Here is a 25,693-nt window from a genome sequence, read left to right as displayed (position 1 = left end):
GGGGTGGAGGTTGGGATGAGGGAAGGAACTTGTGGAAGGACGGGTGCGATGAGGGTAGGTGGGATGCCAGGGCGCGTTGGGAGAAGTCAGGATGGGGTAAGGTGAGAAGGGGCAAGCGGAAGGCCTGGCAAGGCAGGCGGAGGAGGGGTCGGGCAAGGGAGGAGGGGGGCTGCTGCTGGAACCCACTCACTAGGAGCTCTGCACTTCCCTCCAGTAGCACCCAAGCCTGCCGGCCCTCATTCTCTGGAGCTTTTCCTTGCCAGGCCTTTCTGCGCACGCCTGAGCTGGGCGTCTGGTTACCTTTCTGCCCCTACCCCTGCCCCTATCCGCCCCCCCCCCCAAGTTTCTGGGGCAGCTACGAACAGAGAGAGGAGGCAGCGGGGAGCTTCGGAGCTTTAATAGGTCTGGAAGGGAATAGAAACACACCGCAGTACTGCGGGAGGGTTGGGGGTGGGGAGGAAGGGGGCCTGGAAGCTACCTAGAAGTGTGTGAGGTGCCGGGAGAGGAGAAGGTGGACTGAGCTGGGCATCGAGGGGCCGGGGGTGGTGGTGGGGGGGTTGGGCATGAGAAAAGATTTGGAATTCGAGAGAGGGGTCATATCGAAGGGGCTTCCAGGAGCCAGAGGGAAGCACAGACGGAGGGGAGGGAAAATCCGGAGAGACGCAGGGACCTGGAGTCTAGAAGGTTAGAAGTGGGGGCACAGTCACCCTCCCTCGGGGGCTGAGGGACGAGGCGGGGGCAAATCCCGTGGTAAAGGAAGACTGAGGCGACGTCAGTCCCTTCCCCCCGGGGCTGGGTGCAGCGGGTGGAATTAAATCTGAGCTGGAAAGAACGGAGGGGAGGCCCCGGCCCCCTCTCCCGTATGTGGGTGGAATTGAGCGAGGCTCCCGGAGGCTGGGAGAGGCCCCCGGGGCGCCCGGTCTAGTGGTAATGGCCCCCCAGATGCGAGGCCGCGGCCACCGCGCCGAAAGGCCCGGGCGGGGGCTGCAAGCCCGGGCTAGGGTAGAGCGCAGCGGTGGCGGCGGCCGTGGCGGCGGGGCCCGGGCCCGGCCAGTAGGAGAAGCCGGCGGGCGCGACGCCGGCCGAAGCGGCCATGAGGTTGAGTTTGGAGAGGCCAGGGAAGGGCAGCGGGGCCAGGCCGGCCGGCAGCTTGTAGAGCGCGCCGTCCTGGGCGGCCGCGGCCGCGGCGGCGGCGGCGGCGGCGGCGTGGGCGTGAGCGGGGGGCGGCTGGCAGGCCTGCGCCAGGCCCTGGAAGTCGAAGCGGTAGGCGTAGCGCTTGCCGTGCACCTTGCTCATGATGTTCTTGTCGTAGTAATAGCGCAGCGCGCGGCTCAGCTTGTCGTAGTTCATGTTGGGCTTGCTCTTGCGCTCGCCCCAGCGCCGCGCCACCTCGTCCGGGTCGGTGAGTTTGAACTCGCCGTGGCCGCCCTCCCAGGCGATGCAGCCGGCGTTGGCGCGGTCAGCCAGCAGCTCCAGCAGAAACTGCCATAACTGGATCTGGCCGCTGCCTGTGGGGAAGGGGGCGGTCAACCACAGGCGGAATGAGGGAGGCGAGCGGCGGGGAAGAGGTGGGGTGTGAGAACCCACCACTCACCCCCCTCCCCCGCAAGTCGGATGTGGGGATCGGTGTCAGGGAGGAAAAGGGCACGTCCAGCTGAGTGGCTGACCAGGGAGGAGATGGTCAGTAAAGCCGTCCCTAGGCAGTACCGCGCTTTCGCACAATGGAAACACAACCCCAGGGCGCACAGCTTTGTAAGAATTAGGGAGTGAAGGGAGAGCATCACTTGTTCCATGTGGGGGCAGCGGTACTCCAAGGCACAGGGCTTTTGGAGGTAAGTGAAGGCGGAATGTCAGACCCTCGGCCTGAGAGCCCTTACTCGGTGCAGAGCCTGCACAACCGCTCGGGGTAGCCTACATAGGCGGTTAGCTGGCCACATCCTGCTGGACCACGTCCAGAGATCCAAAGGGAAGAAGTCGGCCTGCAGCAGGATCACTCGGCCCAAGAGACAAGGCATACACTTGGACCCTCTGCCTGAAGTGAAGAAGAGGTGATGTCTGGCTTCCTTGCCATACCATGTCAGACTGGGATGGGGACAGTGGCTCCCTAAGTGTGAGAGGAACGGCAGCCTCTAAAGTCTCCCACCCTTGCCAGCATCTGGTGCTGGGGCTACTCCAGTTCAGCCTTTTTTTTTTTCTGAAACAGGCAGGATTCCCAGCGTACCAAGGTGTCACAGTTCCCTGGGGACATGATACACAGCTCTCAAGAGAGGAGACCCAGACGCTTCTGTGCTTGGCTCCCTGCCTCTGCCCCATCTTTGGCCAATCTCCAGGCCCTTCTGCCCTGTCCAGATTTTCAGGGTTGCTAGAAAGGGCCAGGAGGTTTTCCCAGATAAGTGGGTAGTGAGAACTCCTGTTTCTCTGTCTTGGAGCCTCAGTCAGACAAGCAGAGAAAAATCTTGATAGAATTAACCACCCCTCCCCACCAGCCCACCCCCACCCACCCCAGTCCTTGCACCTACCGGCACATATACATACACACAGTTTTAGAATAAAATGGATTTTCCTTGAAGTTGTCTGGTTATTGTTTTAAATTGAGCCTGGTGAAGCTCTCTTCTTTTTTCAGTGACTTCCTCAGAACCCAGATGCTGCCCTCCACATAATTTCGACCCCAATCCTTCCACACCAGCTCTGGGAGGGGCTCCCTGGCTCCAGGTCAGGAGGACTGAATTTTAAGGTCAGAAGCATGGCAAGGGGTGGGGGAAATGTGCATCTGGTACTGAGAGGTGTAGAGGCTTGGAAACTCATTCCGGCTGGGTGTTGTGTTCCCTTTTAGATAAAGCAGTCGCTGGCCTTGTTTTTCTGGTCATGGTAATTATTGGTCACTTGATAAGATCTAGGGTACCAACTGTGGGGCTTCCCCTGGTAAAGAATCTGCCTGCAATGCAGGAGACACAGGAGATTCACCTTCAGTCTCTGGTTCGGGAAGATCCCCTGGAGAAGAAAATGGCAACCCACTCCACTAATTCATGCCTGGAAAATCCCATGGACAGACGAGCCTGGCGGGCTATAGTCCAAAGGGTCACAAAGAGTCGGACATGACTGAGTGACTACGCACAGGGTACCAACTGGGCAGGGACCAGTGGGGAGGCTTTACCTGGTAGGTCAGCCAGGTCCTGCTGCCAACATGGCAAAGCCAAGGGTAATTTAGCGACCAGCCAAGGGCGGATGGCGGAAGCTGGAAATCAACTGAAATGGCCTAGAGGACTTGGCTCACAGAGCCCGGCTGGCCAGGCCAGTGAGGCAGGTGGGCGCTGGCCCTGGTGCTAATGGTGACTCAGCCTGGAGTGGCCTGAGAGTACTTCTCCGGGGTCACCTTGCTGGGTGGTGTCAAGCCTTGTGCTCCTGCTGCCAGTAGGGAAAGGACACCAAGCACCAGAGCAGGAGAGAAATATTCCCAGCTGAAAAGGGGTGGGGCGGGGTGGGGTGGGGGCGGCAGGATCTTCTCAGCCTGCCCTGGCCTGCAGAGTCAACACTGGGTCTCAGAAGGTACCAGAGCCAAAGGCCAAATGAATGTTCACCACCATCCCCGCCAGTCTCCCCACAACCAGGCCCGGAGCCGCCGTTTCCCAAAGCCCAGCGTTCCACATCGCTCCCAACCGCCGTTGGGGTGACAGTGGCGCCTGTCGGTATGCGGTGCGTGCCCCGGGACCCCATCCTCGACTCTGCCCGTACACTCCGGCGGCCAGCTCACCTTTCTGTACCGCTGGGCTCAGCGGTCCCCAACCCGGGCTCTTTCCTTCCTTGAAGAGACCGTCTCCGACGGGATCTGTGGCAGCAAGAGAGAAGAGTCAAGCGGATCCAGGCGGAGGTTGCCGACTTGACCGAAAGACCCCGAGGCCAAGGCTCAAGGAGGAAGAGGGGCGTGCCATGGTTCCCGGGCGAGAGGCTGGGGGCCCTATCCGTCCGGCTCCTCCTCCCGGAGCCTGGCCCCGGCGCGCGCCGCGCGGAGCCCCTCCATAACGCCCAAGTCAGGAAACGCGTCCAGGAAAAAGGAAATCCGCTTTCCGAACGGGCCGGCGGGAGCCTTATAAAGCCGAGCGGGGTTTGCGCCAGCCGATCTGGAGCGCGCAGAGCCCACCGGAGAGGAGAGGACGCCTGGAAGGCTGGGCTGGTGGGAACGCTCGGAGCTCGGAGGTGAGGAGCCACGAGGGCGCTAGGGCCACGCCCGGCTGACCACAGCCTCCCAACACTGCACTCACACTCAGTCCCTTGCTACACTGAAGACCCCTGCTCCCCTACCAGGCTCTTTCAGCCCCCGGAGCCGGAGCTCCTGGCTTTCCAGGCTCTCAGTGTGCTCACTTCAAGTCCTCTAGACCTCACACTTAAACCTCAAAGCGCTCCACCTGCTTTTAAGGTTTCCTGATGCCCTAGCTGGCTCAGTTCTGCCAGCGATCCGAGTCTCTGGACCGCGCCCCCTTCCCTTGGACCCCAGCATCCCCGTCCCAAGCCCTAACCCAGATTTCCCGCCCCGGGTCCCGGTGCCTCCAGCCCCCAGCTGGTCCCTGGTACCTGGCAGGTACATGTTGATCAGCAGGGGCTGGGAGGCGCCGCTCTGTCTCATCGCCGCCAGGAACTGGGTGGTGGGAGGTGGGGGGGGGGAATGGGAGAGGGGGGGATCGCGTCAGGCTTTGAGCTCTGGGGCACAGATCCCCGCCCGAGGCGACCGAGGTGACAAGGAGAAGAAGGCGGCGCTGGGTCCAGCAGGACCGGGCGGGAGGGGGCTGCCCGAGTGTGGCGGGGGATGTGGGGTGCGGGGGAGGGGGGGTCCTGGAGCGACGCTCCCAGCTACCAGGCTGTTCGGAACCCTCCGGCCCCCAGCGCGGGCAGGGGCCGCAATTTCCGTTTTAATTAAAGAGCTGCCGCCTCGGCCCCCCCGGACCCCGCCCCCGCCCCTCTTATCGCCCCATCGCAATAAAGTCTCCGACGTGCAGCGCGGCAGCCAAGCGCACCAGGCAGCCCCCCGCACCCCGCAACCCGGGAGACGCGCGGGGGATGGGCCTGGGCCTGGCGCTCTGATAGGGGTCAGGAGCCCATTTCTTTTCCGCCTCCCTGACTCTGAGCAAACAGCAACGGGGTGGACTACCCCGGCCCCACCTCGGACCCCCGGGGCCACAACGCGGGGAGGAGGAGGCTCACTCCTCTTCATCCATTCCCCCCACCTCACTGCTCCACTCTCCTCCCCTTCCTCCCCCCACCCCTACCCGGGTTCCCGTCTCCAGGCTGCGTTATCTGCATCTTCACTTTTAAATTTCCGCTTCCCTCCCTCTCGCCTGTCTCTGCGCTCCGGGTCGGCAGCCGTTGCTCTCTTTATCTGCCCCCCTCCATCCTCGCTTCTTCTGCCTCCTCCTCCTCCACTCTCTGCTCTTCCCTAAAGACCCGATCTCCTTCACTGATTCCCTCTTGTTTCCCCAGGTTTCCTGTCTTTCCAGGGCTCCCAGGCCCCTGGGCCATCACTGGGGTGTCTCCCTTACAACTTTTAGTGGGTTGCCTTCCTCTCCTTTTCTAAGTCTTTCCTTCTTTCACTTAGTCTCTCCTCCTCCTCCTCTCCCCATCTCCCCTTCTGTCTCCTCTCTACCTCTTTCCCTTCCTTTTCTCATTGATTTGTTCCCACTAATTTATGGCATATGGTAGACTCGTGATCTTCCTTCCATTCCCACCCACCATAACCACTTCTCTCCTATCTCTGCCCATCTCTTGTCATCCCAGCTTAACCATCTACCCTAACAACTACTCTTGATTATCCCTGAACTAGGCTACAATTGACACCTTGCTCTAGCAGAAGAGGAGTGAAAACAGGTGTACTGTACAAGGCCCCCAACCGGGGGAAAGTGGAAGTAAATCCACTCTGGGAAAGGGACAAAGGCGGGTATGTGGTTCCAGGTGGTGGCCTGGAGTCTCTGGGTACAGGTGAGGCTTCCTGGCTCTGGAGAAGTGCATCTGGAGGGATGCTGGCTGAAAATGAGGCTCTGGGTCCGGAGCACCACCTGCAGCCATACAGCACCTGGTGACTCCAGGCAGAACTGGTAAACGCAAAGCCTTTCTTTCCCACTGCTTGACTTGAGGAGACAGGAGGCCTGGACTTCAGGGCACTTGGATTGGAGCGAGCAGGTTACCAGTAAGATCCCTGGTCCTGGGGTGCCTGACTGAGAATGGCTGGGAAGTCCAGCTTGAGGTGGGGACCTGCGCATTCTTTACTTGCTGTGACTGCTGGGTTGTTCCTCCTTCCTGGTGGAGGGTACAAAAATCAGAAGGAGCCAAGGAGGAGTGTGGGAGGAAATGGGGGAATCCCAGGACCCTAGAGGATCCTCAAGGGATATGGATGGAGGCTTCAGGATGTGGAGGTGGAATCCTGTGGGGAAAAGATGAGCAGTTGGGATGCTGGCTGGGGACAAAATTCAGGGCTTCGAAGGAGCAGAGCGTCTTGAGGGTGGGGCCAAAGTCTTACTCCCTCTCCTTCAAGCCTTCTGTGACTTCCCCAGATAGAATATGAGAAGCAGGAGACGAGCGTTGCAAGAGTGGGGAGGCAGAAAGTTTCACTCATTTAATGGTCTCAGCAGAAAGCTGAGGGCGAAAGGAGAGGCACTTAGAGTGGGGGTCTGTCCAGACATCCCAGGTCCGAGCTGGTGAAGAACCAACACCTCAGGCTCTGCTTCACCTCCCTGAGGACTGAGGGGCTGAAGGCATGGGTGGGCTCTCGGAAGACTTTGTGAGGGAGTGATGGGTGAGCCCCGACCTCATGTGGATCTTGGCTGCATCCCTAGAAATGAGATGACTTTTTCCATCCCCTTTGACCTTTAGCTGAGTGCAACCAATGAGCAGGTCTAGGCAGCTTCCACCATCACCTCCCACCTGACAGGGTGTGGGTTCCACCGGGTTCTGCACATCCCATCAGCCTGCCCAGAACAGGAGGATGGGAAGGTGGTTCCCTGGTGGCTTTGTGGGTAAAGAATCTGCCTGCAATGCAAGAGACTCGGCAGACATGGATCCCTGCGAGATGCAAGTTCAATCCTTGGATCAGGAAGATCCCTAAAGAATGAAATGGCAATCCACTCCACTCTTTTTGCCTGGAAAATTTCATGGACAGAGGAGCCTGGCAGGCTGCAGTCCAAAGGGTCTCAAAGAGTTGGACATGACTGAACGACTAAGCACGCAAGATGAAAACACCCAGGCCCAGCCTGGCATCTGTGCCTCCTTCTCTTTAGTTGCTGGTGTGGAGAGCAGAGTTGGACCCCAGGGTCTAAGAAAACCTAGAAGGTCCATCCATGCTGGCAACGGCTGCAACAAATATTAGCTCCCCCGACTCCTTCATTGTACAGGTGGGGACACTGAGACCTAGAGACAGGGTGCACCCTGATCAGCGTCACACTGCGTTCCCGAAGGCATCTTGCTGGGTGTTTTTGGTAACCATGGACCTTCCTGGAGGGAGGGCAGTTCAGCTGATGGAGGACCCCAGATCTCCCTTTGCCCATTGCCTGCCCCAAAGCAGGTGGTGGGGGAGATGACTTGCTGGGCCCTGAGGCCAGTTTGCCTGGGTCTGGGCTCAACTCTTCCATTTTCTAGTTTGTGTGGTTTTGGAGAAAATTACATCACCTCTGTACCTTAGTCTCTTCATCTGTTAGATAGGGATTAGAATACAAACTATACAGAATTATTAGGCTTATATAACATGCTGAGTGCTCAGATAAAGCTGCATATATGTAGCTGTTACTGTTACCAACCCTCGAGGTAATAGGTCACAGGTAGGAGCCTGTGACCATGCAGGAACCCCAGACTCCTCTGGAGGCCACAGAGGTTTGGGGCTCTGCTGAGGCCTGAGGCTTTTGACCACAGCTCAGATCAGCCTCCACTTAACAGCCTGGATTTGGGGTCAGAAGCCCTGTGTTCAGGTCCTGGCTTTGTCACCAATTAAATAGATAACCTCATCCATTTAAGGCTTCTCCTTCTCTGAGGAGTTCCAGTTTCTGCATTGGTGAAATTGGTGAAGAATGGAAACTGTTAGGAGGATTAAATGCAAGAAGGGCCATGGACTCTCAAACCCATCCAGGTATAAAGCAGAATTCATACTCTATCTAGAACTCTGTCCTTGGTCCTCTGACCCAACCTTGAGATCCATGGGGGAAGGCAGGGCCTATGGTAACTGTCCTAGTGCTTTTCTGAATCACAAGCATTTTCAGGGGGTTCTCCTTGAATCCTCACAATCCTTGTCCTGTGAGAGAGACAAGGCAGGAATCTGCAGCTCCAGTTTCCAAGTGAGGGAATTGAGGCTCGGGTATGTTATGTGGCTGGGTCCCAGGTGTTCTGACTTCTGGTCCGGGGAGTCTTCCCAAGGGAGCTGATGCCTAACTTTGCCCAGCTGGGCCCCTGAAACTGCCCAGGTCCAAGTCTGAGTTTTCTTCAACATTGCCTTGACTCTCCCAGACAGAGGCAATGATCTGGGCCAACCCTCCCTGTGGCTATATCCACTAGGGGCTTGAAAACTCAAGCATCCCTGAGGGACAGGATGAAGGGCATCCCAAGGGTCTTGAATATCCTGCCTATATGGGGCTGAGATGATCATAAACTGGGTCAAAGAGGGAACTAGGAAGAAGCTATACTAGTGCCATGGACTCTAATGGCTGCTACCACACTCAGCCCCCAAAACATGGCTATGAGCTTCTACCACCTACCCCAGAACGCAGGCCCGCTGTGGTCAGTGACTTGGGGGTGGTCTCTCCAGCTCACGGGTCTTCTGAAGAGTGGGAAGGAAGAATGAGGAGGGAGTTGTTTGAGACAGCCGAGAGGCAAGGTATGAAGATGTTTTGTAAAATGCTTGAGTTCACTACCACATGAAGGATTGCTATTCAAAGGGTCTGAGGCTCAGCTTAGAGATAGGATGTCTCCCCTAGAAGGCAGTGGGACCTCCCACCAATTACCCCTCTCACACCCTTGCTCTGTCTGGCGGAGATTCTACATAACTGGGAAATGGGTGCAAGTTTCCCTCAGGCTGGATAGGGAGCCAGGATGAAGAGAAAGGCTGGAAATGCCTGTGAGGTGTGGGGGTTAGAGAGGAGCCCAAAGGGGCTCCTGCACAGAGTTAAGGACGCCCTGCCCTGTATGATGGTGCCTGGCCCAGGGGGGCTGTGTGAAGGTTGAAATTCAGCTACGAGCCCTGCCATGGCATCGTGTGCACTCAAACCAGGGGATGGCAAAGGTGCTATCTGGGCTAGCAGGACCCCCTGGTCCAAGCTGATAGGTCTCTATCATGGAGAGGTGTGGGGCTGGCTGTATTTAACAAGTTCCTCAGGATGGTTAACAGCAGTTTCATCTCAGCCCCATCTCAGCCACTTAGATCCTAAGCCAGTGTAGGCTCCATAGTCAAGGATCCTGGAGCCCAAAGGAAAGGTTAGGCTGGCAGAGAAAGACTCTTAGAAAGATGAGGGTGAAGATCACAAAGCAAGGCACCGAGAAGGAGGCAAGAGGGGCAGGCAGGTTCAGGAGCCTTTATTGAGGGTCCTCAGGGGAGGCGCTGGGGCTGTGAAACTTAGTGCTGGACTCTCCGGATGGACTGCAGCTGCCCGGTGTGGGCCTGCGTGCCGAATTCGCTGTAGTTATGGAACTCCCCACTGTGGTGGTCCCGCTCCAACACATACTGGTAGCCCCGGTAGCCCGGATACTGGTAGGCCACCCACCTAGATGAGTGAAGGCACAGGGGTGATAAGTAGGCTCTGCCCCCACCCCCAGTGATGTCTCCATTGCCGGTCCTCCTTTCTCAGCTCCCAATTCCCACCTCCAAAATCATGGCTTCAGTTTTCCCTACATGGTCTCTCCCTGCCCTGTCTACTGCTCCAGGTCTTCCTAACATCTTCCTCCTCTCATCGCCTATTCCCACCCTCCATTGCCTCCTCACTCAGGTTTTCAATTCCTTCCTCTACCCCACACTGCTCCCCTGACTCCTATTCCCCTATTACCTGCCCCCGCCTTCCCCATCTTCTCCATCATCTCACTTCCCCTTGCCTCTAAGTCTCCCACGACCTCACTCCTCCAATCCCCCATCCCCCAACATGTATGTTCATTGTGTCTCTTAGCACTGTCACCTTTCCTCACCCTCCTCCCTGGTCCCCATTGCCTCCCTGCTTTACTCCCCTGTTGCAGGCCCAGGACTCACGCTCCAGAGCTGACTTTGAGGGAACCCACATCCTTGCTGGCCCAGCCCATGGAAGGCAGGGATGGGTAGTCATCATTGAGTTCAAACTTGCAGCCCTGGAAGTTTTCCCCCTCAAACAGTGTCACACGACTGTCACTGTGGTTCTGAGGAACGAGAAGGGGAAGTGGACAGGTCAGACCCTCCAAAGAGGTGCTAATGGATACATTCTCAGCCCCACTCCTCCAGTCCTCCTGCCCAACACAAGCAGTGAAGACAGTGTCTACAAGCACACCCAGAGTTCACTCCATCAGCTCCATATCAGTCTGAGAAGCTGGGGTGCTCAGAAGTCCCAAGCCTGGTCCCTTCTATGGCTTTGGATTGGGGTGGTGAGACTAGAAGGGGGATTTCCAGAGACCCTTCCAGGTCAAAAATAAAGAATCTTGTGACATGGACCTGTTTTGCCGGAGGAAAATTAGAGGTCCTAAGAGAAATCTGGCCCACTATGCAAGACAGTTTCCCAAAGGTCTCATTGACTATCCACTCCCCTGCCCAGGACCCTGGGCATAGCCACTCATAGGGTAGGACCCAGCAAAGAGTGATGGCAGAATCATCAGTGTTTGTTGAGTCTGGGCTCCCCTTGTCCCAGGACCTTCTCCCTGCAGGACTCCTTGGCTTCCTGGAATGGAGAACCTGGCCTGAGTCAGTACCTGCTCTCTGTCCTCCACCCCACAGCCCCAGATCCTCCCCTCCAGTATATTTGATTCACTAACAACCCTTTCCCCCCCTCCCCGAAACATACACACCCAGACCATCCCTTTTCCAACCTTGATCCCTGATTGAGTTCTAGTCTTGTCTGCATGTTAAGTTTTGTGAGCAGAGGTAAACCACTTTGCCCTTCGAGCCCCATTTCCACACCAATGTATAAGGTTAACAACAGTTACCCCGACCTCACAGGGCTGTGTGAAAACAAAAGCGCTCGCTGATGAGTATGGAGGACTGGAAGTGAGAAATGGAGCTCAAGACCTTCACGGTTGTGGCGCTGTCCATGGTGCTGATTTCTGACGCCTGGTTTAGCCCACATTTTAAACTTTTGGAGAACTCTCTGGTTCTGAGAAGTAATGCCGCTACTACCCGTCTAGGAGTTGTGTTTACACACCCCTGTACACTGAGTGGATGGTCTTTCCCAGGTGCTGTGGTGGAGCCAGGACCTGGAGCTAGGCTGCAGGGGAGGAGGGGGAGGGCTGTGCTTACCGCGCAGAGCACTGGCCGGAAGGAGAGCAGCTGGTCGCTGTGGTGGCCGGCACTGCCGCTCCAGGCACTCCAGCGAGGATAGTCACCCTTCTCTAGAATGAACTGCTGTCCTTGGAAGTCAGGGTACTCAAAGGCCACCCAACTGGGGGAAGATAAGGGAAGCTGGGAGGCCTCTGCTCCAGCCTCATTCATTCCTCTCTCCCCAACCCCCACCCTCCAGCCTCACACCCCCTTGCTTGCTAGGAAAACCAATCTTTTCCTCCACCCCAGGCCCTTCCCTTGACACTCTCATCCCAAGGCAACCCAGTCCCTCTAGAGGCTAGAAACCCAAAGCCGGCTGCTATCTGGGGCTGGAGGGGTCCAGGATTCCAGCTCAGGGCTCCCAGGCTGGAAAGAATTTTCCAGTCTATGAGAATCACTCGAACAAACATGTCTACCTCAAGGATAGGTCCCCGCAAATGTAGGTGTAGGGAGCCCCTAACCTGTGGTAGCAACCTGTGATAGCAACAAACTGTAATAGCTCTGGGACCTCAGCTTTCCCGAGGGCCGTCTCTAGGAAGCCAGGGTGGGGGGAGTGGAAGGGACTTGGCTTTTTGTTGTTGTTGTTGTTAAAAGAAGCTTAGAGACATCTAACTTTGGAGAGGACAAAACTATGCTGTGAACTAACCCCTTCAGGGCTCAAGCTGGCCTCACGGAGTCCTGCCAAGGGTTGCTTCTTGCCTTTATCCCTTTGGCTCGCACGAGGATACAGTCTGTCTCGTGATTTGTCTTGGGGCTGGTGGGGAGTTTTGAGGACACCTAGGGTTTTTCCATCTTGGTGGGTCTCTCTCAGGCAGGGTTTCTCTACAGTCTGGGGAATGGAGGGCTGGGAGTCAAGGTCCCAGTTTCGGAGCTTGGGCCAGGGGAGCCTGGCGCCTCTCAACCCAGCCCAACCATGCCGGGGGCATCACTCACGCGCCATTTTCCACCTTGACCGAGCGCACCCGGCGCAGGCCTCCGCGCTCGCCGATGTTGGCGCAGTCACTCAGCAGCCTGCAGCGGCGGCCCTGGAAGTCCTCCTCATCCCAGAGCGTGAGGCTGGCGGGCGCGGGACCCTGCGCCGGGGCGCTGCTCATGGCGCTGTGGACAAGGACGGGACAAGGCGCTCAGCGTCCCCAGGGCCCCCTCCCGGCCCAGACCCGCCCGATCCCGGTGGGAGGTGAAGGACCCGCGGTTTGGACCCGAGCTGCTAGCAGCTCTTTCCCATCTCGCCCTCCCCGCCCAAATAGACCCCGCCCCAGCTCCGAATATTCACCAGGTAGGTGGGCGAGCGCGGTACCGACGGAAATGGAGAGGCTGCGCGAGGGCTGGGCGTGCGGGGCTTTATACCAGGCCTCGCCCCCTCCCCGCACCCTCTCCCGCCCGGGTAGGGGGAGCTGAGTCAGCGGGCAGGCTGAGGTCAGCTCTGGTGTCCCCGGGCGTGGGGGTGGGGCCGAGGCCTTTCCCGCAGCCGCTGACCTGGCCCCAGCCCTCGGGGATGACAATAGAAAGTGCTGAGACACACGTCCGGGGCCCGCCACAGCCGAGGCTGACTCCGCTTTTTCTTTCTGGGGGGCCTGAGCCAGGCAAGGCGCACCCTCACTGGCCCAGATCCTCAGGGATAGAGGTGCCAGGCCACCCTGTGACCATCCCGCTAAAACCGCGCTATCCCGACTCGAGATGCTGAAGCTCTTCCCAGCGTCTAAACTCCACCTTTTCTTCAGCCCTAGGTCGAGGCTTCTCTTTGGGGCGACGCTAGGGAGGAAGTAGACAAGTCTCTTCACAAGCGACCTTCCTACGAAGCTCAGTCCTCTTTTCCCTGGAAGGTGGGCCATCGCGGCCCTGCTCCTCTCAAGCTCGAGTTCCCAGACTCCGCGCCAGAGCTCCCAGAGTTTTCTTGAAGAATGGTGCTGACAAGAGACGATGACCAAGACTCGCCGCAAGACGGCGGACAAGAGACGATGACCAAGACTCGCCGCAAGACGGCGCTGAGCGAAGGGAATGAAGCACCCGGGGGAAGGCACGGATTTACAAAGCGTTGAGGGAGTGGCGGTCGTTTGAACGCTGTTTGGCATTACCTTTCTTTGGGATTGGAATGCAAACTGACTTTTTGCACTCCTGTGACCACTGATGAGTTTTCCAAATTTGCTGGCATATTGAGTACAGCACTTTAACAGCATCATCTTTTAGGATTTGAAATAGCTCAGCTGGAATTCCATCACGATCTCCACGAGCTTTGTTCCTAGTGATGCTGCCTGCTTAGTGATGCGCTGTAGTAGGTAGGTAAAAACGCTTTCGACTGATGCGCGGCTGTAACTGCGACGCGGCCTGCCACCAGGCAGAGCTCCTGGGTCTGGGACCCCCGGCCTCAACTTCAGCCTGAGAGCTAGCAGCTGATTATTGAGCGCCTAGGTCACACCCTCCGCTCAGAGCTTTTACGTGAGTGATCTCAACTAATTATCGCACCTATCTGTTGAGGCAGACGCTGCTGTTGGCTGACGTTTCACAGAAGATCCTGCGGTCCAGAGGGTAACACCTGGACGCAGTCCGGGAGGTGTCACAACTGAGAAGTGGCCCAGCTGAAGTGTGACCCTGGGGTTTCCGTTTTGACTACAGATCTTAGGCTCTTGATTTCCCACGTGGCGCAGTGGTAAAGAATCCACCGGCCAATGCAGGAGACACAAGAGATGGGGTAGGATCCCTATGATGGGAAGATCGCCTGGAGTAGGAAATAGCAACTCACTCCAGTATTCTTGTCTGGAGAATCCCATGGAGAGAGGAACCTGGCGGGCTACAGTCTGAGGGGTCACAAAGAGTCCGACTCCAGGGAGTAGGCACGACTCGGCCTCCTAGGCTCTTAACCCCAAACCCACTGCATTGTGGGAGGGGGGGCAGGGGAAAGGTAGGGTCTGGGGAGGGAGAAATTTAAGGGGAAAGGCTTGGAACCCCCAAGGCAAGTTCCAGGAAAGAAATTTCCTTACAACTTGCAGCAGAATTTCCTAACCATCATGGCTGTCGAGCCACAAACGTTTCTGGCAAAATTGTATTTTCCTTAATGAAGGGGGTATGCCAGAAGAAGTGTAGGGATGAGAAAGAAGGGAACTAATACTTCGTTTTGCTCATGAACCAAGTGCTTCCCTTATAGGCTCAAAAGTCCAACATGGTAAGTTTGGATGAACTTACTATGTGGAAATGTGGAAGAGGCTCCCAGAGGCACAGGGCCTTTTCCAAATCCACACAGCTAGCCAGTGTTAGAGCATGATAAGACTGGAGTGCTTTGCCACCCAACTTCTGGTGACTAAAGGGGCTCACAGGCCAGATGCAGATGCTACAGATTCAGAAGTCAAACCACACTGTCTTCCACGCTTTCTCAAAACTGCCATCCTCACTCCAGCCTCAGAGCCTCTGCATTGGCGGTTCCTGTTACCTGGAGTGTCTTAGTCACAAGGTCTTGGCATGGTGCTGGCTCCTTTTTCATCACCTGGGTCATGCTGTGCCTGACATTTACTGTCCTTCACATCACCCTATTTTCTTTATAGCATTTATTATTCTGTAAAGTTGTCTTTTTCATCTTCTGTGGATGACTGTACGGAGTGTTTCCTTTTGTACTAGAGTGTAAGCTCCATTTAAAGGGGCAGGGGCAGGGTCTGTGTAACTCTTGTTTTCAGTTGTTTCTCTCCATCCTAGCACAGTCCAGGACACATAGAAGTTGCTCAATAAAATGTCTCAAATGAGTGAGTGGACAGGGTGCTCAGGTTGGGCCAAAGGTCCCCGGGGAAAGTTGTGTAGAGGAAATGCTGCCGTGAATTGGGGGTGATCTTTCACCCATCCTGCCAACCTCCTCAGTCTTGAAATTCTGGCATGCTGAGAACAGGCATGGGGGTATTGGGGTCCCCCTTGAGTCTCTCTTTTCACTGTTGAGAAATTGCTGTCCAGGATCCCGATGTGTGTGAAGGTGAAGGCCAAAAGCACAAGGCCCTAAAACACAGGGGGTAAAGTCCAGCTTGGAAGTTTTGGAATCAGAGCAGGGACAACCCCAATTTGATTGCAGGTGAGGTCAGAACCACGCCCAGTCCCCTGACTCCCTGTGCTAGAGGGGGTGTGGTCAAATAGGGTATACTTTTCCCAAGCCAAGAAAAGGGGAAACGCACAATATCTAAAGAGGCAAGAAACAGTCCTAGACTCTTCGTCTCCAAGCACTCCAAGCACTCCAAGCACTTGGTCTCGGTTTCACAAGTGGGGCTGTCGCAATGGTGACACGCGAGGGATCGAAAGAATCTCTCTTCTACATTCTCTGTTCCTCCCCGGTCTCTATCCAGCAAGTCTGGACTCGGCCACCAGGGGGGGCGCGCGGGCCGCGCTGGGTGGAACGCCCGCGCAAAGGCCAGAGCCGCGCGGGCAATGGAAGTGGGAGTTGATGGGAGGCTGAGGTCTGGAGGCGCGGGAGGCGAGTGCGTCAGGCTGTGCGTCTGCGCTGGTCAGTGACGCGGACGGTGAGTGCTAGTCCCGAGGGTGCGGGGGTGTTTGTCAGAGGCCAGTCACTGTGTGTTCAGGAGCTGGGGCTGGGAGGGCAATTTCCAGTCCAGGTGTTGGTGGGATCACCATATTCCACAGGAGATGTGTGGTGTGTGTGTGTGTATCTGTGTGTGTCCAAAGGCTTGAGGGGAGATAACACAGTTGAGATCCAAGTTAGAATTCCAGCTGGAATTTGCGATGGAGACCTGTGTGTGAGAATAGTCATGGCTTATCTCCTAGTCCTAAAATCTAGTCTTGGCTCTGCACTAAGTGGCTGTGAGGCACTAGCTGGCCTCTTCCCTCCTCTGCCTCAGTTCTCTCATCAGGAAAATGGTGTATAGGTCCCACCACCGATACACTATAGTCAATGGCTTTCAGTTCTACCTGTCCTCACCGGTTTTCTCAGAAATGGGCATAGCTACCAACACTGCCCATAGCCATTTGCCTGGATTTCTAGACCTCTCTCAGGCTCCTCACGTCCCTCCAGACCCCTCTCTGGTTCTGGTGGTCCTCATAGTCATCAAGAAAGGGAAGAATGAACCCCTGAGGGAAAAGCGTTGTCGGGCAGCCCTGCCCGGAGTGCTAGAATGGGGCTCTGGGATCCTTGTCCCTTTCTGGTACTGGGGACCCCCTTCCTGCTTCCTTCCTCCACCAGCTGATCCATCTCCAGCCTCCCAAGCCTCCCCCACCCACTCCTCTCTAGCCCCTTCCGCACCCCGCCCCCCAGCAGCTGGTCCTGTTTGTTTTCCCAGATCAGTTGTGCTCAGGGCTTCCTGAAGGATGGATGCACAGGTGGCTTTGTTTGCCAGCTCAGCACCGTCACCCCTACCTCCTCCACATCCACAGCCTCTCATGGGGAAGGGGTGGAGGAGGGAGTTAGGTAGACAAAAAAAAAAAAAAAAGAAAGTGTCCTCAGGTCTACACATCCAAGAGACCTCAAGATCTCATCAGGATCTCATTACCTAAAGAGAACTTGCCACCCTATCCAGTCCTTCGTCTCATATAGGGACCTTTGGTCCCACAAAGAAATCCTCCGGATTCCTCCTCTCCGTGATTCTACTAAAGCACTCATCTCAGAAGCACCCTAAGATCCCACAGAGCAGCCCTAAGACTCAGTCCTGTATCTTCAGTGAGGTCCTGGATCCCACTCAGATGCCCATCCCATACAGGGAAATGTAGATCTGACGAAGAAACCCTCAAATGCAACCCTGGACTCTCACTGAGGTCTCCATCCCAGGTAAAGGTGCTGAGAATCCCTGGAGAAGTGACACCCTCCTCACATAGGGCCCCATCCCTTGAACAGCCCCACTTCACAGTACTGCTGGGCAGCTGAGAGGGCCCCTGCCCGGTGGCCAATGTCCTCGAGTCTGCCTGCTCCCACCCCTTTCCTTCATTTCACTGGCAAATCAGCCAGGGCTTTGGTGACTGCAGATGCAAATTCTGTGAATGGTGCCTTCCCCCACCCTGTCCTGTCACCAGCCCCTCCTTTGCAGCCCTGCTCCTCCACTCCCCACCCCCACCCAAGATCGGGAGGGAGCAGGGAACAGGCAATGAGCACCTTCCCCGGGGCTGTGAGGGCTAGTCTCCTGGGAGACAGAGATAACACGGGTGAGAGACCAGCGCAGCTCAGGCTGGGTCTGACAGCTGGGCCTGAAAGAGGTGGGTCCGGAAGGGGTGAGAGCCCCTCCCACACAGACTCCTCATCCCGTCCCTCAGTCAGCAGAGCGCCTCTTCTCTAGCCCTCAGAGGGATGGGAGAACTGGCCCCATCCAGGGAGGTGGGGGCAGCTTTCACCACCACCCACTCACCCAGAAGCAGAACCGCGGGGCTTGCAGGGAGAGGGCACACACGTGCACACATTCACACAGACGGATCCCACATGCGTCCCATGTGGACGGTCTCTCCTAGGCTCAACAGTCATGCTCATTTACAGGCAGACAGCAGACTTTTGTTCGCTCCTTTATTCCTTAAATATTTAGTCAAATGTACGGTGTTTCAGCCACCGTGCTGGGTGCCTCCTAGACCTTCATTGTGCATACCACCCACTCCACGGTCATCAGAGTCACCCCGTCACGATCATACAGACACTGGAGGGTTAAGAGTGTGGGCAGTGTCCTGGGTTCAAATCCAAGCTCCCCTGCTAATAAGCTGGATGAACTTGTACTTCTCAAATTTTCCCTTTAAAATTGTGAAGATTTAAATGCGTGTAAAACCCAGCACTGACCCACATCAAATAAATGTTCACTGTTCCCGTTGTGGTGGCTGTGGTTATAACTGTCTTTGCTGTCCTGTTGCTCCCCTCCCATGCCCCCTGCTCCTGGGGGTGGGCTGGGTTGTGGGGAGGAGTCAGGGCAGTGAGCCTAGCTGCATCCCCCCTCTGCATCCCATATATGTCCCCCCATCCAATACATGCCCTGTGGAAGGCAGCCTGGCTCTCAGAATGGGGAGCCTTCCTGCTTCACCCTATTAGAGCCACTCTAATGATGAGCTCAGTGAGGGGAGGGTGGGGGATATACCTATTTCTTTTGTTTTGCTCAGTCCTCTGCTCTCCAGATGGAACCAGAGACCTGACTTGTGGTCCCAGCGCTTTTCCTGGCTCCATATGTGGTCTTGGGTGGGTCACTTCCTCTTTTGGGGCCACAGTTTTGTACCTGAAAACTAAGCTAACTGCTGATCCTGGAGGGGCCTCCCAACCCTTACTCCTGTGATCCTGTGATGCCTCAGGAAGACTCCCTTCCCTCCTCCCCCAGCCTCTGCCTGCCCCTCCATTCCCCACCCTTTACACACACCTGGCCTAGCCAGAATGAGGGGGCGAGTTGCCACTGTTGTCATGGGGACTAATCTCCGAGAAGGTCAGTGAGGCTCTGGTTCTGCCTTGGCCCGATTGGGGATTAGCGCTTGTGTACAACACCCCCCCAACCCAGAGCCTCCACTCTGGGTCCCCACACTTCACACAGACCCTGGGCGGCCTCCACACCCAGAAGTTCCAAGGCTGGGCAGAACCCACACCTGGGCAGTGGGGCCAGGGGCAGCTGCCGCAGCTGTCTATCCAGTGGTGGCCAAGAGAGAAAGGGGGAGGGATAAAGTCAGACCCACACCCCTCACTCCTCACTGTGGCCTGAGCTTTGCCCTTCTTCACTTTCTGCCCTTTACTGGGGCAATACGGGTGTCCCTGAGAGAGGAGTGTCACCTCCCCCCCAGCCCTGGATCACAGTTGCAGCTCAGGTAGAAGTCACCTCTTTCTCCTTTGCTGTGGGTAGCATCTCCCCATCCCAATGACAGCTTGGGATGGAGGCTGTTTTCATATAGCTCCCCTTCCTACACACACACACACACACACACACACACACACACACACACACACACACGGTAGCTTCCATCCCTGGTTACCCTGACCTCTGACCCAACATCTTCAAATACCTCCATCTCTCTGGAGTGTACATCCCTTGTTATCTCACATTGCCTCTTTGTGTCTCTGGCCTCTCTCCAGCTCTCACTTTCACAAGTCTGGGGTTGGGGTTGGTGGTGGTGGATACAGCCTCTCTGGACTCTGAAATCTTCCACACCCACTGGGCTGCACCCACGGTCTGTCCCTCAGTGCTCCTGCTTGGATTCCCCCATGTCTTGCGCATCCTTCTCCCCTCTCCCTTTCTCATCGGTGATTTCCCAGTTCCCCCTACAGCCGCACTCCAAGTGCTCTTTCCTTTTTTCCACTTCCTCCATTACCTGTCCCCTCCCCCGCCCAGGGTGCTGACAGGGATGACAGGAAGCAGGCTCCGGCTTTGAGCAGGCAGGGGGAGGGGTGCTCCCCCTGCTTCGAACACCAGCTGCTAAGCACCCCCTCCCAAGCCCAGCACCTGCAGGTCTGCCTGGCGCCTGGAGACTCCACCCCTGGGCCGGCAGGGGAGGAGGGACCAGGAGGAGAGGCCAGATCCCGGCCACATCCAGGAAATGCGGGTCTTGGGGGGATGGGGAGGTGGAGGTCTGCGGACACCGTCCCCCCTCCCTGGAAGCAGGGGAAGAGTCAGTGGCTCTCTGTCACAGGGGCAGACCCCAGTCCACTGGTGAAACACTGTATGTTGTGGGGGGGCAGGGTTCACTCCAAGGGGAGACCTTTCTGTCTTGCAGCCCTAGGGCCTGGAATCCCAGGAAGGGGGGCAGAGCTCTGAGCCACTTCCATGATTGGGGGAGGGGAGAGGATGCCCACAAAGACAGAGGGAAGATGTGCCAGGGCCAGACCAGGCCCCTGACAGGCAGATCAATCAGTGCCAGGCAAGGAGCAGAGGGCTGGGCCCAGGACAGAAGCCTGGTTAGGGAGGCTGGGATAGGAGCCATGCACACCCAGCCCGGGACCCATGCATGGGCCTCCCCCCACCCTCTTGCCCCAGGGTTGCTGCACGTAGACCCAGCCTGCAGTCCGCCCTCTCCCCAGCCCTGCCTGGGATCTGTCAGCACCATCTCATCCCCTCCCCCTCCCTTTCTCTGTGCCAAGACTCAGCAGAGCCTGTGGCACCTGCGGGTAGTTGGGTGAGGGGTGGCAGTGAAGTGGAGGGAAGGTAGAGGGGGAAAGCCAGCACCCCCAGGAACCTCCAAATTGGAATGGGAAGAGACCAGCGACTCCTGACCCTCATTCCCATCCCCCTGGGGGCTTCCTCGGCCTAGATGTGTGGGGGTGCGGTCCCTCCTCAGGATGTCTCCTCACCCTTAGGAGAAATTGGGGAGCTCCTTACTGTTGTCCAAGGAACCTTCCTTCCACCCCTGACCTACAACTAGCCCCTCTCTCTAGGGCTGACTTAGCATTGACATCAGTTCTGGGAGAATGGAACGGGAGACACCAGGAATCAAGGACAGGGACTCAACTGACCCCAAGCCTGAGTTCTAGGTTCTCCAAGCAGGAGGCGGGGGTCTAGCGCAATTTTAGCCTTTCTCCCTCCTGTCAGATCTTAACACTCTGAGTCACTGAAAAGGGGGCGGCCTGTCCTAGGTTTGGGTTGTAGCTAATGACCCTCGAACTCCCACCTAATCTGAGGGCCACTTAGACCCACCCCACACCCAGCTGACTGAAACAAGAGACCTTGTGATTATCAAGTCTGGGAGAGACGGTCAGCTTCAGGGCCTGGGACCCCCAGCAGGCAAGGGCTACCAGACCCTGTGTTTGTCCTTCTCAAGCAATCTGTTCGGAGGTGGGGATACTGCAAGACGGGCCAAGGAGATGACAGGGAGTGAACCCTCAGAATGTCAGCACCAAAGAGATGAGGAGGAACTGAACTTGGTCCAATGTAACCCTAGCTCCCTCAACCCAGATTTTCCACACCTCATAGCTGTTGCTCCAACTCCTCGCGAGCCTCCAACTGCCCAGGTCAAGGGGCTCAAAATCATTGCTGAAAGCCCAGAAACCAGAACATGGGGGCTGGTGGGCTCCACACGAGAGGCCAGACTAACCCCCCTCTCCTTGTGCAAGTGGGAAAATCCGAGGAGAAGCCGGGAAATGACTTGCCCAAGACCACAGAAGTCGCTGGGACAGAGCCAGACTAGAAACCCGGGTTTCCACCTCCGGAAGAACGCCTAAGCTGGCCCCCAGACCCCCTACGCCACCCGGTGGAGCTGGCTCTGCCGGCCCGCATTATCCGGAATCGAAGCGGGCAGCCCTTGAGCAGCGGGCCGGACAGGGCAGGGCGGGCGGGGCCGGATGGGAGCCGGATGTCCCTGGGGAGCGGCGCACAGCCTCTCCGACCCGTATGGCGGCGGCGGCGACAGGTGCCTGCGTGGCGATCGGCCCGGGCCCCCGGGCAGGTGCTGAGAGGCCGCCCCTGCCTCACGCGAGCCGAACGAACAAAACGCTCAGGTCCGGTTTGTGCGAGGGGCTCGTCGCGGGGCGGGAGCGGCGGGTCCGGGACCTGGCTGTGGCCCTCGGCGGTCTCCTGGTCCTGGTCTTCTGCGAGCGCCGTGCTGTCCCGCGCCCGATAGCCGCCCTCACCTGCGCTCATCTGCGGCTGACACGTCGGCGGCCGCTGCAGGTGCGCACCTGGTCCGCCCCTCCCTTCCTGGCCACCCTCCACCCGGCCGGGCCCTGCTTGGCTTGGTCCCCAGCGCACGCCGCGGAGCTTGTGCGGGAGCCCCGGCTCAGCGCGCTTTATACGGCCTACTCAGTCCCCGCCCCTAGACACACACGCGCGCGCGCGCGCACACACACACACACACACACACACACACTCACACCTGTCCTGGCGCCCGTTTGCTCGGGGCAAATATTGACTCAGAGGAGGCGGAGCGCCCCCTCACCCCTCTCCCCGCCCTCACCCAGGCTTCGGGGCCGGAGCTCCTCCGAGGCCTTGGCGGTGGGGGTGGAGGGGGGTGTCGGGGACCTGGGCGCCTCTGGAACAACACCAGATGTCACTTTTCCACCCACCTGCCTCGGGGAGGGGGTGGGGAGGAGCCGAGGACAGAGGCTACCAGGCGGAGGTTAGGGGGAGCGGGAGGTTGGGTGTCCTAAGGAAACTGGGGCATCCCCTGGCCTGGGGGATTCGGATTCATATTTAATAGGGTCTGTGGCCCGCGGCCTAGCGATGCGCTCCGTCCCCGTCCCAGCGTCAAATTCTTGACCTTCCTCGACGTGCCTCGATTTCCCTTCCTCTCAACCTCCGCAGAGCCCCGGGAGCCCGGCAGATGCTGAGTAAAAGCTAGCAGTGGAAGGGCCGAACCTCGGAGTAGGTGCGGCGGGGAAAGGGAAGAGATGGCCCCTTTTGCTCCGCGGCCACCTGCTGTGCAGACCAGGCCACCCGGCTCTACTAGGGCAAAAGCCAGCCAGAAACCACCTGGAGCGCCCTCCACTGGCCAAACCTCAGAACTCTCGCCCAGCTGCCTAGTGGAGAGGAGAGACTCAACCTCCCAGCTCCAACGAGTCAGTGCGGTCCACCTTGGCCGCTTCCACCGTCTGTGCCTCTCAGACTGCGCGCGAGTTCTTGTCGTTTACGAGGAAATAAAGTGAAGGCAGATGTGTGTGTGTGTCGGGGGGGGGGAGCTAGATGCTTTACTGGGGGGTGATGGAGAAAAGGCAGGGAGGAATCTACAGATGCAAGTCGGAGGAGGTGGGCGCTTGCGTCTGCAAACAGTCGGTGGGGGGCGGTTCAAACGAGCCGGGCATCTCCACTTGCTGCGGCCCCGGGGCCGCTGCTGGCAGCGACTCGGGACTCAGAATCCTGGAATACAGAAAGCCCCAGGTAGGGGAAGTGGAGGAGAAGTTTCCCGGCGCCCCTGCCCTCCCGTGCTACCCCTCGCGCCCTCCGGCGGCCGCTGGCCCCGGCGCCCCCACCTGGGAACGCTGAGCGGCGGCAGGGCGATGATGCGTGGTCGCGAGGTGAGCACCACCTCCCCGCGGCTCGCCTCCACCAGGATGTTCTGGATCATGTTCTCCAGCAGCGCCTCCTGCAGGATAGCGAAAGCCGGGAGCCTGCGCGGCGGGAAGCCGGAGCGCCGGGGTCAGCGCAGCCACCGACTTGCGCTGGGCTTCTCCACTGGCCTCCTCTGTGCTGTACCGTTTGCCCCGAGCTTTAGGTGGATTCTCACTTAACTCCCCGCCCTCTCAACACTACGAAACATTCTTGTTCCAATTTTACAGACGTTCAAACCATGACTCAAAGAGACCAAGGTGCTAAATGTCATGCTGTTGGTACCGGAGAGGGATTCGAACTCGGACAATCCGGGTTCCCATCCCAGGACCAGGGTTGGGGAAAGGTACTGAGCGATGAGACCGCACAGAAGGAGCTCCTAGGGAATCCCACCGTGGACAGAAAGCTACAGAGCAACCCTGGGAAACGGCAGTGCAATAAGAGGTGGTACTTTGCTCCTGGCTCTAGAAAATCACTTAAGTGGCTTTGACGACTATAATCACCCTGCTGGAAGTGGTGTGATGGTAAATGTTAATAGTCTGCTCTTGGAGAAGAAAAATTAAAGCTCAGATCGCCATTCTGTACATAGCGCCCCCTGAGGCCTTAAGCTTCCAGCAGCGCTGTCAATGAACCCGGAGTTGGAAAGAGAAGCTGACACAGGTAGCGGCCCACACCACTGCCTCCTATGACCCTTCTGCACTCAGCCCCCTCTCCAAACCTTCACCTGGGCCTGGCTGCTCACCGGCTGATGGCCTCCTTCTCATCCTGCTCTTGCCTCTCCTTCAGTAAGGCCTTCATCTGCTGCTGCCACTGCCATTTCAGGGACTCCTGGGATGTGGGCTGCAGCATGGGCTTCACCTCTGTCCAGGGCAACTTCTCCCCCTTGTCTTCCCCCTCCTGCTCTCGCAGCTCTTCCTCACCCATCTCCTCCTCCTCTTCCGTCTCCTCCTCCTCCTCTTCCTCCTCCTCCAGCTCCTCCTCTTCTTCCTCCTCCTTCTCCTCCTCTTCTTCCTGCTCCTTACTCCCCAGCCTCCGTTTGTCCTCCTCCTCCTCCTCCTCCTTCTCTTTGCTGAACTCCGAGCTCTTGGAGGACTGAGACGGGGCTGGCACCACGTGCAGGCTGCTGTTGTGGGCCACGAACCTGGCCGACTGCTCATTCCAGAACTGGCAGAAGTAAGGCATTTGTTCCACCAGGTTTTGTCCCACAGCCTCATGGAAGAGCTTGTCTTCCAGCAGGCCCCTGGGTGGGCAGAGGAGGAGGAGGAGGTCTTCACTGAGAGGCCTTGCAGCCCCCTGCGGGGGACTCTGGTTTCAGGGTTCCGCGAGGGGTGGTTCTTGACTACTGTGGCCACAAACAGGTGCTGGTGGGGGGCTGATCAGTTGCTCTTCCTGATGTTCCTTCTTTAGAAAAAGGCACCTCTGGTCCCCCTCCCCCTCGGATTCTTAAAGGTGATCATTATATGATAGTGGAAGAGCCAGGAGGTCAGAGGTACCCAGGTGAGGGTGGGAGCCCTGGAAAACAGTGGCCCTGCTCCAGATCCCATCTACCAGCCGCAACAAGGCAGAACTTGGGACCCAGCCCTGAGGATCCCTCCAGCCAGGTCACCCTCCAGAAGGGCCTGGAGCAACCCGTGGAAGGATCTTGTGAAGAAGTTCTATCTTTGGGGAAAAGAAGGGCTGCGACTTGCAGGGCTTTGGGTGGACCCAGAGTTGACCGAACTCACGAGGGAGACAGAGGGGTGAGGGTTTTGGGGAGGGTGCTCACCTGATGATGGCGGAGAGGCAGTCAATCAGAAGCTGCTTCTCCTGCTTGGAGACAGAGGCCCACTTGTCAGGGGATTCTTCCTCACCAGCCTCCGACGCCACCTTGGGGCACCTCTTTGGCAGCTCCCTGGGGGGCAGGCCATAGCATTCTGAGTGGCCTGGGCAAGCCCCCATGCTGGGGTCAGGGGCATGAGCAGTGATGGTGGCTGCCCGGTCATGAGGACATAGGTGAGCTTGCAGCAGCCTCTAGTCTTAACCCAAACATAGTGCTGCTGCATTTTGGGAATCAAGTCCAACTCTCAGAGTCAGCACAGGACTTGGAGATGCTCCAAGGTGGAAAGAGAAGGGAGGAGGGGAGGCAGGGAGGCCTAGGTGGGTTCCCCAGGGGGACTCTGGCTCTCTGCCCCTCCTTGTAAGGGCCTGACAGTAGTGGGGGCATCTCGGAGCCAGCAGGGCCCCAGTAGTCCCGCTGATGGCTACACATGCTCCAGGCCCTCAGCAAGGGTTAGGTCTGGGTAGTCCCTTTTCTGGAGTGTGTGGGGGAGGGGCGGTGCAGACAGCAGAGAAAGGAGAC

General features: G+C 57.7%; 3 protein-coding genes across 9 annotated transcripts in view; all 3 read right to left on the bottom strand.

The window, feature by feature from the left end:
* Window positions 1-921: 921 nt before the first annotated feature.
* FEV (FEV transcription factor, ETS family member) lies at window positions 922-4,788 on the bottom strand. The gene is made up of 3 exons (XM_070380108.1): window positions 4,570-4,788; window positions 3,752-3,826; window positions 922-1,508 (listed from the first exon to the last, which is right to left on the bottom strand). The coding sequence occupies exons 1-3, from the start codon at window positions 4,619-4,621 to the stop codon at window positions 922-924; spliced, it is 714 nt and encodes a 237-aa protein (XP_070236209.1). The 5' UTR covers window positions 4,622-4,788.
* A 4,792-nt stretch (window positions 4,789-9,580) lies between these two features.
* Window positions 9,581-12,549, bottom strand: CRYBA2 (crystallin beta A2). The gene is made up of 4 exons (XM_005889669.2): window positions 12,389-12,549; window positions 11,435-11,576; window positions 10,205-10,347; window positions 9,581-9,728 (listed from the first exon to the last, which is right to left on the bottom strand). The coding sequence occupies exons 1-4, from the start codon at window positions 12,547-12,549 to the stop codon at window positions 9,581-9,583; spliced, it is 594 nt and encodes a 197-aa protein (XP_005889731.2).
* Window positions 12,550-22,979: 10,430 nt separating this feature from the next.
* CFAP65 (cilia and flagella associated protein 65) overlaps window positions 22,980-25,693 on the bottom strand; it is a 41,638-nt gene continuing 38,924 nt past the window's right edge. For 5 of the 7 annotated variants that reach the window (XM_070386589.1, XM_070386581.1, XM_070386598.1 and 2 more), the window contains 4 exons: window positions 25,121-25,246; window positions 24,098-24,595; window positions 23,280-23,417; window positions 22,980-23,166 (listed from right to left, as the gene is read on the bottom strand). In XM_070386589.1, the coding sequence (XP_070242690.1) occupies window positions 23,034-23,166; window positions 23,280-23,417; window positions 24,098-24,595; window positions 25,121-25,246 (895 nt within the window). In that variant the 3' untranslated portion in view covers window positions 22,980-23,033. The other 2 variants (XR_011467477.1, XM_070386621.1) reach the window with 2 other exon arrangements.

Source organism: Bos mutus, chromosome 2, assembly GCF_027580195.1.
Source record: "Bos mutus isolate GX-2022 chromosome 2, NWIPB_WYAK_1.1, whole genome shotgun sequence".
Lineage (NCBI taxonomy): Eukaryota > Metazoa > Chordata > Mammalia > Artiodactyla > Bovidae > Bos > Bos mutus.
The sequence above is the reverse complement of the archived record's forward strand: the minus strand, read 5'-3'. Positions and strand labels throughout refer to the sequence as shown.

Coding starts and splice junctions, on each gene's coding strand:
- FEV (XM_070380108.1), bottom strand. CDS start 4,621: ATGAGACAGAGCGGCGCCTCCCAGCCCCTGCTGATCAACATGTACCTG. Junction 3,827..4,569: donor GATCAACATGTACCTGCCAG/GTACCAGGGACC, acceptor TTGCTGCCACAG/ATCCCGTCGGAGACGGTCTC. Junction 1,509..3,751: donor GAGCCCAGCGGTACAGAAAG/GTGAGCTGGCCG, acceptor CCTTCCCCACAG/GCAGCGGCCAGATCCAGTTA.
- CRYBA2 (XM_005889669.2), bottom strand. CDS start 12,549: ATGAGCAGCGCCCCGGCGCAGGGTCCCGCGCCCGCCAGCCTCACGCTC. Junction 11,577..12,388: donor GTCAAGGTGGAAAATGGCGC/GTGAGTGATGCC, acceptor ATCTTCCCCCAG/TTGGGTGGCCTTTGAGTACC. Junction 9,729..10,204: donor CTCAAAGTCAGCTCTGGAGC/GTGAGTCCTGGG, acceptor TCACTCATCTAG/GTGGGTGGCCTACCAGTATC.